Genomic DNA, 13,741 nt, shown 5'->3' with positions numbered 1-13,741 from the left:
AAGGTCTTGTTTAATCACATAACACTAGATTTAAAGAAGAATAAGGGCAGATAAAGAAAGCATTGTTCTATTCAAGTGAATCATTGTTATAACTAGAATTTAAAGTCGACTGTTAGGCAAATTTCTTAAAATTTTCACAATTACACGAAATATCAAGATAGCTCAATCTCCAAAGTACCTAATGTACGCATCAACTTTTCGGATGACTTCTTGGCAAGTGCATGAGAATAAATGGAACTTAGGGGAGTGTAGAATAGCTCATATACGACGTGAGTACACACTTCGGAGTGTCGTGATCATTTTGATCTGATCTTGATGTTGAAAAGGTTAATTTTCGTAACCATATATTGTTAAAAATTAAATCAACCTTATATCTTGCAGGCATGAACTTAATTTTATGTAACATAATTTATATGAAATTTATAATTGAAAATATTAAGTAACATTTTTAAAGTCACTTTACTCTAGTAGCTTTAGCAAATACATTTACAATAAAATTTACCAAAAACAATTTTTTCCTGTGGAATATGGACATACTGCACCACCTTGTCAATGGCTGCTGAATGCTCTGACAATTCATCTCTTCTAAATATGTCAATGGGCCAAACACCAGAAAGAGCCATGGCCTGAGTTATAGCCAAGCCGACTTGTGCTGGAGTACCTGCAAAATAAGGAACACTTAGTATGCTCTTCCTTTGAATTCTAATGTTTTACCTCGATCTCTCATAGATTGCCGAACAAAAGAAGCGTAAATCAGCTATCGCTGACTGACTGATACATAAACGTAAAATCAGCTCTGTGATACATCTATAAGTTGTGCCAACATGTTGCATCATGTTATTATACAAATATGTATATATACACACCATGTGTACACCCTAAATTTAGCACATTCTGATGTATTTCAAGCTGTATATGAGGTTATGTGGTTCTTAGACATCACTTAACGAAAGGTAGGACAAAAAGTGAATTCGAAACTGTGATTTGAATTGTAAAAGCATCATGACAATTAAAACGGTTTTTCAAGAGAAATATTGTGAACGTGTAGTTCGTTGTGAAAAGTCCATCGTTTCTAGAGTATCTGAAAAAGTTTCCAGAATTCATTTTCTAGAATCAAACATTAACTGGAGATCCTTTACGGGGGCAGATTATTCAACAACTCAAAAATTTAATTTAATATATTATATTTATCTTCAATCAAGAACACAGTTAAATTTACTTCTTTTGGGGCAAAAGAATATGGTTACCATTTTGCGTTGTATAGTTTTGGCTAAAATATTTTATTTTTCTTTTATGTTTATTTATTTTATTTTTATTGCTACGGAAATGTACATTCTAACATTTCACAGACTTGTTTAGATACGAACACGTCATTACGCTTTAAAATGAAGCTGTTATCTCTCGAAACTTCATTTTCAGCAACTTTTATTTGACTTCTGGCATTCCCGACGAAATAGTAATATAATAAGTTAAAAAATGGACAAGATTAAATATATTATAACAGTACACAAGACTTGGTTTATCTGTCTTACCGGATATATCAGGAGGTTCACTCGCTTCATTACGGTGAGTAGAAATTTGTCCGCTTGTCGCAGGGACACTCGTTTTCAAATGTTTATGCTAATTAAAATCACTACTGCTAATGCAATTTATGTTACATTCCCTTGCGTTCAAATTTCTTGTATCTTTTAAACTTTCAGAAGCCTAAGTTTTCTTCACCTTTATCACAAAGTGATTTATGTTTGTTGAATCCAAAATGAAATCCACAAATCATAAAACAACACAATATACAGTTAATGATCTTAGAATATAGAGCACCACATCTACACAAATTCACACTATCAACTCAGTTGCAGAGTTACAACGTCTATCTGGCATCAAAAGCAAGTGACTGGAATCGCTCGCAGAAGACTGACCTTGGCATTATCTATATAAAGAGCCGTGTGCTGTTTGTTCAAGTTAGACTCACATAATTTCATTACATTAAAAAAACCTGCAATTTTTTACATTTCTCGTATAGCCTAGTATCCGTGCCTAGTTCTCCTTCTTGCCGGATGGTGCACTAGTTAACGGCCATAGAGGAATAATTTCCTTATATATTGCAACGTGGCAAAGGGATTAATGCAACAGTTATTTTCTCGATTTCCTTTTTTAAAAATTCAAATAATGTTTACAAGTTTTGTGAAGAAATATTAATAAAACTTTCTATTAACAAAGGTATATGGAAACCTTACACTAGTACGAATATGAAGAACATCTATGTTGTTTTCTCATCCACATAGATTATAGTTCATAAACACTTTGTCTATTTTAATATCAACTCTAATATCTAGCCTACTTTACACAGTACTCATTTTCCATACTTTGAGAAGTTTTCTAGACATTATCTTCTAGGGTTCTCAGATTTTACGTCTTCCTTGTAATCTTTATGTTTCTGCCACGTTTTACGTTACAAGTTTTTCTCGTAAAACGATTTCGTCTGTTTTCCAATAAATAAAAGAAATTATAGTCCTAGACATTTTAATATGTTTTTAAGAGAGTGCGATTTTTTTCAGTTGTAGGATCTGATTTCTTTCATAGTGTTAATACATAGTCCAAGTATTTAGCTTAAGAACAAAACTCATCAGATTCGTTTTCATCTCCTACCTAACAGCTCTCGTGTTTATGAATAATTTGATTTTAACAACTTAGCCCCTGTAAACACCGTCTCGATTATATCGATCAGTTTCGATCGATCGTGGTATACTGATGTCAGGAACAGAAGCTACTATGAACTAATAGAAACAGAAATCCAAGTGGCTGTGAATGTGTCCCACAAGGATTCTTTAAACATACACTATGTGATCAAAAGTATCTGGACACCCCCCAAAACATACGTTTTCCATATTAGGTGCATTGTGCTGCCACCTACTGCCAGGTACTCATTATCAGCGACCTCAGTAGTCATTAGACATCGTGAGAAAGCAGAATGGGGCGCTCCGCGGAACTCACGGACTTCAAACGTGGTTAGGTGATTGGGTGTCACTTGTGTCAGAAGTCTGTAGGCAAGATTTCCAGACTCCTAAACATCCCTAGGTCCACTGTGTCTGATGTGATAGTTAAGTTGAAACGTGAAGGGACATGTACAGCACAAAACCGTACAGGCCGACATCGTCTGTTGACTGACAGAGACAGCCGACAGTTGAAGAGGGTCGCAAAGTGTAATAGGCAGATATCTATCCAGACCATCACACAGGAATTCCAAACTGTATCAGGATCCACTCCAAGTATAATGACAGTTAGGCGTGAGATGAGAAAACTTGGATTTCATAGTCGAGTTGCTGCTCATAAGCTACACATCACGCAGGTAAATGCCAAACTACGCCTCGCTTGGTGTTAGGAGCTTATTCATTGGACGATTGTACAGTGAAAAAACGTTGTGGGGAGTGACGAATCGCGATACACAATGTGGCGATCTGATGGCAGGGTGTGGGTATGGCGAATGCCCGGTGAACGCCATCTGTGAGCGTGTGAAGTGCCAACAGTAAAATTAGGAGGTGGTAGTGTTGTATGGTTGTGTTTTTCTTGGAGGGGACTTGCACCCCTTGCTGTTTTGTGTGGCACTCTCACAGCGCAGGCCTACATTGATGTTTTAAACACCTTCTTGCTTCCCACTGTTGAAGAGCAATTCGGGGATGGCGATTGCATCTTTCAAACCGATCGAGCACCTGTTCACACTGCACGGCCTGTGGTGGAGTGGCTACATAACATCCCTGCAATGAATTGACCTGCACAGAGTCCTGACTTGAATCTTATAGAACACCTTTGGGATGTTTTGGAACACCGATTTCGTGCCAGGCTTCACCGACCTAAATCGATACCTGTCCTCAGTTCAGCACTTCGTGAAGAAAGTGCTGCCATTCCCCAAGAAACCTTCCAACACCTGATTGAAAGTATGCCTGCGAGAATGGAAGCTGTCATCAAGGCTAAGGGTGAGCCAACACCATATTGAATTCCAGCAGTACCGATGGAAGGCGCCACGAACTCATAAGTCATTTTCAGCCAGGTGTCCGGATACTTTTGATCACAAAGTATAAAGGATATGGGACTGTCAAGAGATGCAGTCTTCATTAAAATAAAATTAAAAAGGAACGAAGATTTTTGTAATATATTAAATTTAACTTTAGTTATCGCTCCCTTCAGCACTGAACTTGTATGAGACGAGGATTTACTACCTAACACATGAGCTTCCACCGGGAATTGTAATAATTTTTTTGTGTTGCCATTATTTTTAATGATACTGCCCTAGTTTTCAATTAAAATTACCCAACGTAAAAGCATGGATTTGTTTGTTAGTCTATAATGTAAATTCTAAATCACAGTTCTTCCTTTTCTATCCCAACCTAACAATCGTAAAACCATTGGAAGTTTTCTTGGAAATTACTAGTTTCGCGCGATGATTACACTTCATATGTTTGTACTGCTCATTATGTTCTTAGCAATAATTGAGAATGCCCTAAAGTTACAATAATCATTAGTAATTTTATCACACTTTCTCTTCAGTGCTTTAATTGTGGTTCTTATTACTCTTAGTCTACTTGATCAACTACGATTAACCCTTTAAAAGAATGTTTTTGTGTAATTTTAAACATAAGAGTTGCCATGTTTGTTTATGATTGCTATTCTTTGATACGTGGGCTTATTAGGTATTTGAATCGTGTAATTACTGACTCCATTTGAATTATAAATGAAAAAAGTGAGTTTTCTTTTGTAGTTATTTCATGTGACATTTCTTTTCAAAGGCCTTCTAGGGGAACTTAGCTGTCTTGTTTATAAATATATAATTTTCAAGTTCTAATGAAATTTTAAATCACTTTTTTTTAGCAGATAGGCTTTAAAGCCAGTTCAATGATCTTTTCAAAACGCCTACTGGAAAATATACTATGATTGTTGCCGGTGATCATTATAAGATGACCAATGCCAGGACTTCGTTGTGAAATAGCTTGTAACCATTTATTCTTCAAATTTATACAATAAAAAAATCATAAAATACCATTCTCTATTTTCTCTTCGTTCTTCTGTACCGAGAAACACTACAATAGATCGTTTTGTATATACACAAAATATAGCACATATCAAAAGGGAAAATGTAGTTGCAATTACAAAAAGGTATGGCCGTACGCTAGTGCCCGGTAAAAGTTATAAACTACTAGTAGGAAGGACAAGAAAATATTAAAAATAAACAGATCTGTTTAATAAATGTAAGTCTAGGTTGAAGTAGAAAAGACCAACCTACGAGTAGTTTACCGTGCACCTGCTGAGTAGAAAGATGACACATCGTCACCTTTTCCCACGTTCTACTTTTAAGTCTTTTAAGTTTAGGTAGCTATGACCTACGAGATGTTGTATATACGGAAGATCATTCTAAGGTTTGTATTATAATTTTAGTAATATGATATAAAATAAGAATGATTTTTATCCTCTTGATCGGCTTATTTTAATTTTTATATGATTCATTATATATTTTCCTTTAAAAATAACTGAAATTTAACTTTCCATTCTTGTTGAAAGGCGATAACCATTTATAAAACATATATTCTTTTTTATGACTGCTTGACTGCTTGTTACGTAATTTTATAGTCGTTTAAAAGGGTCGTAACTGCTTATTATTTTTCAATAAATTTAATTTATTACGTAATATAATTTTTGATGTTTAAAAACGGTGTGGCTGCTAATTCATTTTACTCTAAAAGATTTTCAATTTTCTTTAACATTAAAATTTACTTTTTGTTTTCTTTAAACTGTGAAACTAGGTTTTTTAAAAAGTAAGTTAGGTCTAAATGTAATTGAAATATATACTTACCGTCAAAGATACATCTTCCATGATTTGCCACGATGCCCGAAGACAGTTTCTTCTTTGATTGCGATCCGTACGAATTGATGCAGTCATTTGCTTTCGTACTGCACAAACGCCCGTATATGATTACAGTTGCTGGTAATATATATGAGTATTAGATTTGTTTTGTTTTATATCTTTTGATGTTGGATTTTACCTTGATTATCTTATAATAACTTATGAGATAATATTTTTGCATATTAGCATTAAGTTATTATTAATATTGTTTATATATTAACTATGAAACTCGTATTATTGACTTTTATTCTATCATGTGATATTATGTATTGTTTTAAAATACTAAGCATATGTTACAGTACTTTATTTAGAAAAAAAAAACTTGAAAAGATTATAATGCTAGTCACATTTGCTTGTTTTTTTCGATCTTTATTTAGACTTGCGATGAGAGCATGGGCAAATCTTTGCAAACTATTTGATGCAAAGCTGATGCAGATGATTTGTGAAAGTACGAGTACAATATCGCTATTTGTATTTGGTTGTTGGACTTTCGAAGTTGCTAAAATTGATCAGAAAGATTTGATATGTATAAGGTTATAAGTAGTTTTAATACTGAAATTTGTAAGGCTTTAGCGGAAATCGTTTGTTTTTTCTGAAGTATATTATACAAGATAAAACAAACGGAGCATAAGATTGCAGTTTTGTATGTGTTTAATATTATTAACGTAGGACTGCCAGTTTTGGGGAATATGAATATATTATTTGAATTTTGACGTAATTGTCTACTTATTAGGCTCTCTACGTATGATTTAATTATCATAATGTCTATCAACTTCATTGAATCAATGCTTTCATAAATGCTAATGAAATTTAGGTAATGAAGCTCGAACTTAATTGAAAGTGAGCTTTACCTTATAATTAGTCAGAATTAGACGTTATTTTAATAGAACATACGTTAGTTAAATTTATTAAAGCTAACATGGATGTTTGGTTTGGTTCAGGTTTCGTTTTTTATGAAGCTCGAATTGAACGCGAGCTTTCACTCATAATTATTCCCGAGGCTTGGGCTTTATTTTGATATAACATACACAATTAGCTTTATTAAGGATAACTTTGATATGTTTGGCTCAGGTTTAAGATTTTAATGAAGCTGTACTTAATTGAATGAAAGCTTTGGCTCGTAATTACAGCAAAAGTTTTATTCTTTATTTTAATAAGACATGTGCCAAAATTTATTAATATTGTTTATTATTGGCTAAGTTTCAATATTTTCATGTAGCTCAAACTTGAACACGAGCTTTGGATGGGGTACGGTGGGTCAGTGATAAAGTGCTTACTTGTGGTACCTGGAGCCCTGGCTGGTAGGATCTGCAGCCAAGTAAGTTTGTGGTGGCCAGTATTGTGTCCGTGGATTTTTTCGTGGTACTCCCTAACCCTCACACATTCTCATTCCACCAATTATTTCATCATCATTCACTGGCCTTTATCATCCGTCTCCGTTAAGATAAAGGGCACAATCGTAGGATGTTAAACTGAAACATTTAATCTTTTTGAGAGCTTTGTCTCAGTTAGAGGTAAGACTTAAGCTTTATTTTAATACAACTTACATTATGATAGATAACTTTATTAGTACTGCTTATTACTCACTCAAGATTAGTATCTTCAAGGTAATTTCAACATACTTGAGTGCGAGCATTGGCTTGTAATTACAGGTGTGCATAGACTTTATTTTAATAGCACACATGTTAGTACTATTAGTGTTGCTTATTGGATCAGTATTACCTAGGTATTATTTTGAAAGAAATTTGAACATACTTGAACCCTAGCGTTGGCTGCAAATTACTGATCTGAGTTAGGCTTTATTTTAATAGGACATATGGTAGATAATTTTATTGAGTCCAACGTTGATGGTTGCTATTGGCGCAGGTTTAGTGTATTTAATGCAGCACGAACTTACTTGAAAGCGAAATTTGGTTCATGACTATCGTATAGGTCTTAGGCTTTGTTTTAATACGGTATGCGATTGATAATTTTATAAGTATTGTTCACTATTGACTTAGGTTTCTATTATAATAATACTTGAATTTGTTGCTATTCAGTGTTATTGCTATTTGTTATAAGGAGTACTTAGGTCGCCATTGGTTTTGCATTAAAATGGCTGCACATTATTGATATTTTTGGCGTTAGATACGCGTCATCGTACACTAGCTATAATTAATACCAGAGCGTGAACTAATACGAATATGATTGATAGACTTAGATATTTTACTTCATAATATGGACTTTTTACCTAAGTGTTGGATTATCTTCAATTGGTTTAGTTTAGGGTGACCAAATCTTCAACTAGAAAAAACGGGACATTTTTTTACGTTTGGATAGATTACTCCCCTAAATATATAGTTTTGCCTCTCCGTTCTCTCTCCCTCTTTCTCTCTCTCTCTCTCTCTCTCTCTCGCTGTATCTCTCACAAAAAAGGGCAAATTTACACTTTTTCATTTTAAAACCTATTGATAAGGTTGTGTAATTAATTAAATAACAAGTAACTATCAGCAACTAACAAAAAATGAAATTTTGAAAACAGTACTAAAATATATATAAATCATTCATCAATATCTGTCAATCAACAAAATCTGTCCACCGGCAGAATTTATAACGAACTACTCTGAGCATCGGATTCCAAGTCACTTTATTTGCTTTTTCTTACTTTAAACATTATTTCACTTATAGCTAGTTTTCTTTTTACTTTTACTTTTATACTTTTATACCTTTGTTCCCCTTTTGTAAATGACAGTATGTTACATCTTAGTCAAATGATGGAAACACTGTACTGTAGTGGTGACAGCGCCTCAGTATTCCACCGCCCGAAACGGAGTAAAAACAGTTTGTTTTTCATAAGACTTTCAGCCTTTTGCACTGTGGTCTGCGGAGTGGGAGTCTTGGGGGGGAGGCCTAGGAGGTAAAACAGTGCAGCCACCACATACAATATTGCAAACGTCGTAATGACGTTGTTCAGTAATTAAACATATTCCAATATAATCACATAGCTTAGAAAATAATATTAGTATTTTCTAAGCTATGTGATTAGAAAATAATAATATAAATTAAGAAATTTTAGATTGGAAAGCTTTCTTGTATTTAATGTACGTAAATACGGGACATTTTGGCGTCCCGGGAAAATTTTTCGGAACACCGGGAATGGTAGTGAAAAAACGGGAAATCCCGTTTTTACGGGACGGTTGGTCACCCTAGTTTAGTTATTAACATATTTTGGCGTCAGAGATGAACCATCACATTTGAGATCTATTTTCAAATTAGATACAGTTGTAATTTATCTACAGTCTTCAGATATCTAGCAATAGGTAGGACCTAATGTAGTAGTGATAATTAATATATTAGTTTAGAACTAGTAAGAATTACAGTGACTAAGAAAGATTGATATGTAGGCACTTACAATAAGGTTTCAGAATATCTTAATATTTTTGCCTAAATGTCTAAGCAATCCATAACTCTTAAATGTTTGAAGTTTTTATGTTAACGTTATTCACAGAATGATATGATATTTATAATATGAAGTGTTTCTTCATGTCTTTGTTTTATCTGTAATATATTCATGGTAGTGGAATCTTCCGACGATAGGTAGGCGGCAGCGCATACAGCGATAACTCCTATTAACTTCACTGTAAACTATTAGGAATGGGATTGACATACTGCGGATCTTACTTTATAATAAGAAGTGGCATGGCTATTATAGAAAATGAATTATTTTTCCCGAATTTGTAGCTGTCTTCAAATTCCATACAGATTATTGAGATCTGTTGACGTAAATTATGTAAGCGTTAGCCCAAATAGTAATAACTATTAACCTAATACTAAATTATGAAGAATTAACATGTAAGAGTAAGATGACGCTGTAATAATGGAGTTTTATTATCTACACCTATGCTTAGATAGAGATGAATGATTGATAAATGTGGACGCTTTTGTCATTTAGGCACCGTTACGATTATATGTATATAAATATCTGCGTTAGTTTTATGAAACTGGGAAAGGCACTACCAGAGCCGGACTGGCTGCTAGTTGGCCCCGACGGCTGACATATTAGGTTGGCTCTGAATTCTCAATCTCTCTAACAATCACTACCCCAATTCCTTACTGTTTTCCCATGTTAAAAGCACTCTATTATCTTAGATAAATCATACATTTCTTTAGTAGCCACACCGTCCATTATACCATAAACAGTGCTGTGCCGTGGAAAATCAGCTCCCGGGGCGAGAGTATACAACGGCGCCCTCATACATACACTTTAATAAATTTTTCCTCTATTTTTTCATTTATTCTCCCGAATTTTGCGCCCCAATTACTTCGGCGTCCGGACCCGTCACCCCGTTCGCCCCCTCCCACGGCACGGTATTGACCATAAAGATCATAATATAGAATTATAATATTATGTAACAATATTTATGAGAACTACACAGACAGTAATCATTAGCATTTTTTTTTCATTTCGCCTTGGGATGGCTGAGATTTGTAATTTGTTGATAAAGAACTACGGACAAACTAATTTAAAGTCCGCACTGGCAGTTTCAATATTCGTGAATAAAGGATACGATAAGTGGCAAATAGCGTCCTCTGCATGTAGCCCGAAATACTTTTCGGAGAGGGAATATACCCTCCGGAACAAGCACGACAAAATCTTCTTTTAAGTACATCAATAGCAGTAAGCACTTGTGGTCCACGAACTATGTCAAGTACTCAGATTGGGTGTATTTATGCAAATTGTGTGCAGATATCGGTTGGTCCTAATCAAATTACCTACTATTGTTGCGACATGATAAAAGCTCAAGAAAGAAATTATCAATAGTAAATCTTAATATTGCTACCAGAAAATGGTGTGATGAATTTTCATTTCAATTTACATAATTTTATTCCAAATCTATGTGTATATCCAGTTCTTACTGTAATAACAATTGTTGTATATGAATACACAACGACAACCACGAAATCAGATTCAACAGCACCCAGAGTTTCATTTAAAAGAAACACCTACGCACTAAGAATTTTTACTAATTTTTCATTTATCAATGATGTAGATTCAAGAAGTCCGAATTTATAATCCACTCGTTCTATAGCACTAACTTCCGTTTCTACGGTAATTTTTGAAACGACACAATAAGGACATACACTACCTTACAGTGTGACTTTGAAAAACTGACCGCGGCTAGACTTCCTGGCTGATAAAATTGGCAACTACTGAGAGACGAAAGCAATCACTCATGTGACTCAACAATGTCAAAACCACAGGATCTTGTTAAAGAGGCGACGACGAGTCGCCGTGATATCAGAAATCATGAAAATAATATCAGATCTCTTTCTGTTGGGTTTCAAATTATGTTTCCTAAGCCAAGAAACTGAATATTCAAGAATTGTATTGTCAGGCCATTATACTTTCGGCTCCCTCTTATATCCCGCGATAGAAAGTGTGTTAGAATTCACTGTTGTTTTTGCTTACACCAACATGATTCTGAATCTGGCATGGCCAATTCTTACTTTAAGGGGACGTGAGTCGCAACAAAATTTTAATGAAACGCTCAAAAACCTTGATGTATGCAGATTGCCATCGTGACTATCTACAAGTATAATAGTTGTTGCACAGGCTTTACATTTTTTCCTCTTTCTCCTGACCCTCTCTCTTTATTAAAATTTTCGTTTTGCCCCCTTTTGATCTAGCCCCTGTCTGGGCGGCCAGCGCCGCGTAGCCACCTGGGCCAGTCCGAGCCTGGGAACTACCCGTTCTTAAAACGTTTACAGTTATTTACAGTTAATTTTTAGTATATTTTTGTTATTATTTGTTTTCAAAATCTACTTTTGTAAGGATTACTAGGTTTGGTTAAAAGAAAAGCTGGAAATCAGATCAGCTGATACAGGCACTTTATCAATTAGTGTTTAAGCACAGCGAGAACCACTTTTATAATTTGGAGTTAATGATGTAGGAAAGTTGGAATGTTTTCACATAATTTTATTTGACTAATTGATACCTTGAAGCTAATGGCTTGCAAAATTACTTCTAGTACAGATGGCTATTTGTTACAATGAAATGTTATTTATTATATATAGTGACTTCTAACAATTCGGATTACGAGTTTTGACAGTTGCAAACGGAGAGCTTCTTTAGCAACACAAGTACAAATTGCTTATAGTTCTAGTGGCAGCTAATGTAAGGTTGTCACAGGCAGCGACATTTAATGAGCTTTATTGATGATAATTGATTTCCATATGCAGTGTGTCCAATGTACAATGCAACCCGGAGTTTGGGATAGTTGAACTTTTGAACCTGAAGTGATACACGAATAATGGTTATACCAAAATGAAGCCTTGTTCATGCATATATTTTCAAACTAGGAAGCAACGATTGAAGTACACAAGGAACCACACAGTGTTGCCAGATGTAATCGAAAGTGTAAATCTTTTTTTTTTTTTTTTTTTTTTTTTTGCAAAACGTAAATTAACTTATAACTCATACGTATGAATGATCTGTCGTTAATTTTCAGTTTGCTCAGTTGGAGTAGCTTGGAAACTATAGAGCAAAAAGAACCATATCATGATGAAACGTTTACTTACATGCACCCGGCAACACGTCTACTATCAGAAATGAGTTACCAGGTCTACAGCGGATGCTGGGAGTGTCCCCTATTTTGATTCAAATACTGGTATACACGTTTCACCAGGTTGGCAGCAACTTTACGAAGATTAGAAGTGTTAATGTTCTAAATGGCACTGGAAATCTTCGTTTCCAGGTCTTTAATATTTCGAGAATTGTTCTTGTATACCTCTTGCTTTAAATAGCCCCATAGAAATGAATAGCAGTGTTGCCGGGTGCATGTAAGTAAAAATTTTATCATGATAATTTCAAAGTTTGTTATTCATTGTTTTCAGGAATTGCATAACATAGATTCTTAACACACCTTTTGATGCACTGAAACGTCAGCAGGGTTACTAATTCAGAGTGTTAATCTATGAAAACCACGATTTCCCTAGTTCCCCTTACAGACGCCTCATCCGATTAGTTATCGCTGGAAATGATAAATTCTTTTTTCTGCTCCATAGTTTCCTAGTTACTCCAACTAAACAAACTGAAAATTAACGACAGAACATCCATACGTATGAGTTATGAATCAATTTACATGTTTTGCAAAAAAATTGATTTACACCTTCTTTTACATCTGGCAACACTGTGTGGTTCCTAGTGCACTTCAATCCTTGCTTCCTACTTTAAAACTATATGCATCAACAAGCCTTCATTTTGGTATAACTATTATTTGTGTATCACTTCAAGTTCAAAAGTTGTACTATCCCAAACTCCGGGTTGCATTGTATATTGGACACCCTGTATTTGTTTACACAGATTGAAAGAATATACATAAAATAAATTTTTTACTGGCTTCTAATGAAAATTACGTCAAAAGGTTTGATTACATTTATTATAATTTATCGTAAGCAATATGGTACTTTTAAAATCTAATTTCAAGGTGTACGTATACAATAGTGATAGATAGCTGAGTAATATACACATATATTTAATAGTACGAAGCGTAGATCTATGTTCAAATATGGATATTTCTGAATTGATGAATGGAAGAATCGGAATATATTTCAATATGAGAATCACTTAAAGTGTATTTAGAAGATTGTATTTATGTAGGGCAAAGATAGTTGTCTGAATTTCTATAAATAAGCTTGTTAAGTGCATTAGTGCTTTTCTTCTACTCTTCAGAACGGAAGATGGATGGCTGGGTGGATGTTTTAAAGTTGAATGTTTTTTTCCTTTAGCTTCGAGGATATATATCGAACATGCAAACGCTATTACACGGTGCTCTGAACGGTCACCGATATGATATGAAAAATAACAAT

General features: G+C 34.4%; 1 protein-coding gene across 3 annotated transcripts in view; it reads right to left on the bottom strand.

Annotated features, from left to right (window-relative positions):
- Nucleotides 1-13,741, bottom strand: part of LOC145693400 (putative multidrug resistance-associated protein lethal(2)03659) — a 309,144-nt gene that overhangs the window by 5,653 nt on the left and 289,750 nt on the right. For 2 of the 3 annotated variants that reach the window (XM_081769367.1, XM_081769368.1), the window contains one exon: nucleotides 506-661. In XM_081769367.1, the coding sequence (XP_081625493.1) occupies nucleotides 632-661 (30 nt within the window). In that variant the 3' untranslated portion in view covers nucleotides 506-631. Of the gene's footprint in view, nucleotides 1-502; nucleotides 662-13,741 lie in introns of those variants that run through there. The other variant, XM_081769366.1, reaches the window with a different exon arrangement.

This window comes from Thermobia domestica, chromosome 8 (genome assembly GCF_964235325.1).
Source record: "Thermobia domestica chromosome 8, izTheDome1.hap1.1, whole genome shotgun sequence".
Classification (NCBI taxonomy): domain Eukaryota; kingdom Metazoa; phylum Arthropoda; class Insecta; order Zygentoma; family Lepismatidae; genus Thermobia; species Thermobia domestica.
Note: the sequence above shows the minus strand (reverse complement) of the source record. Positions and strands in the feature narration are given on the sequence as shown.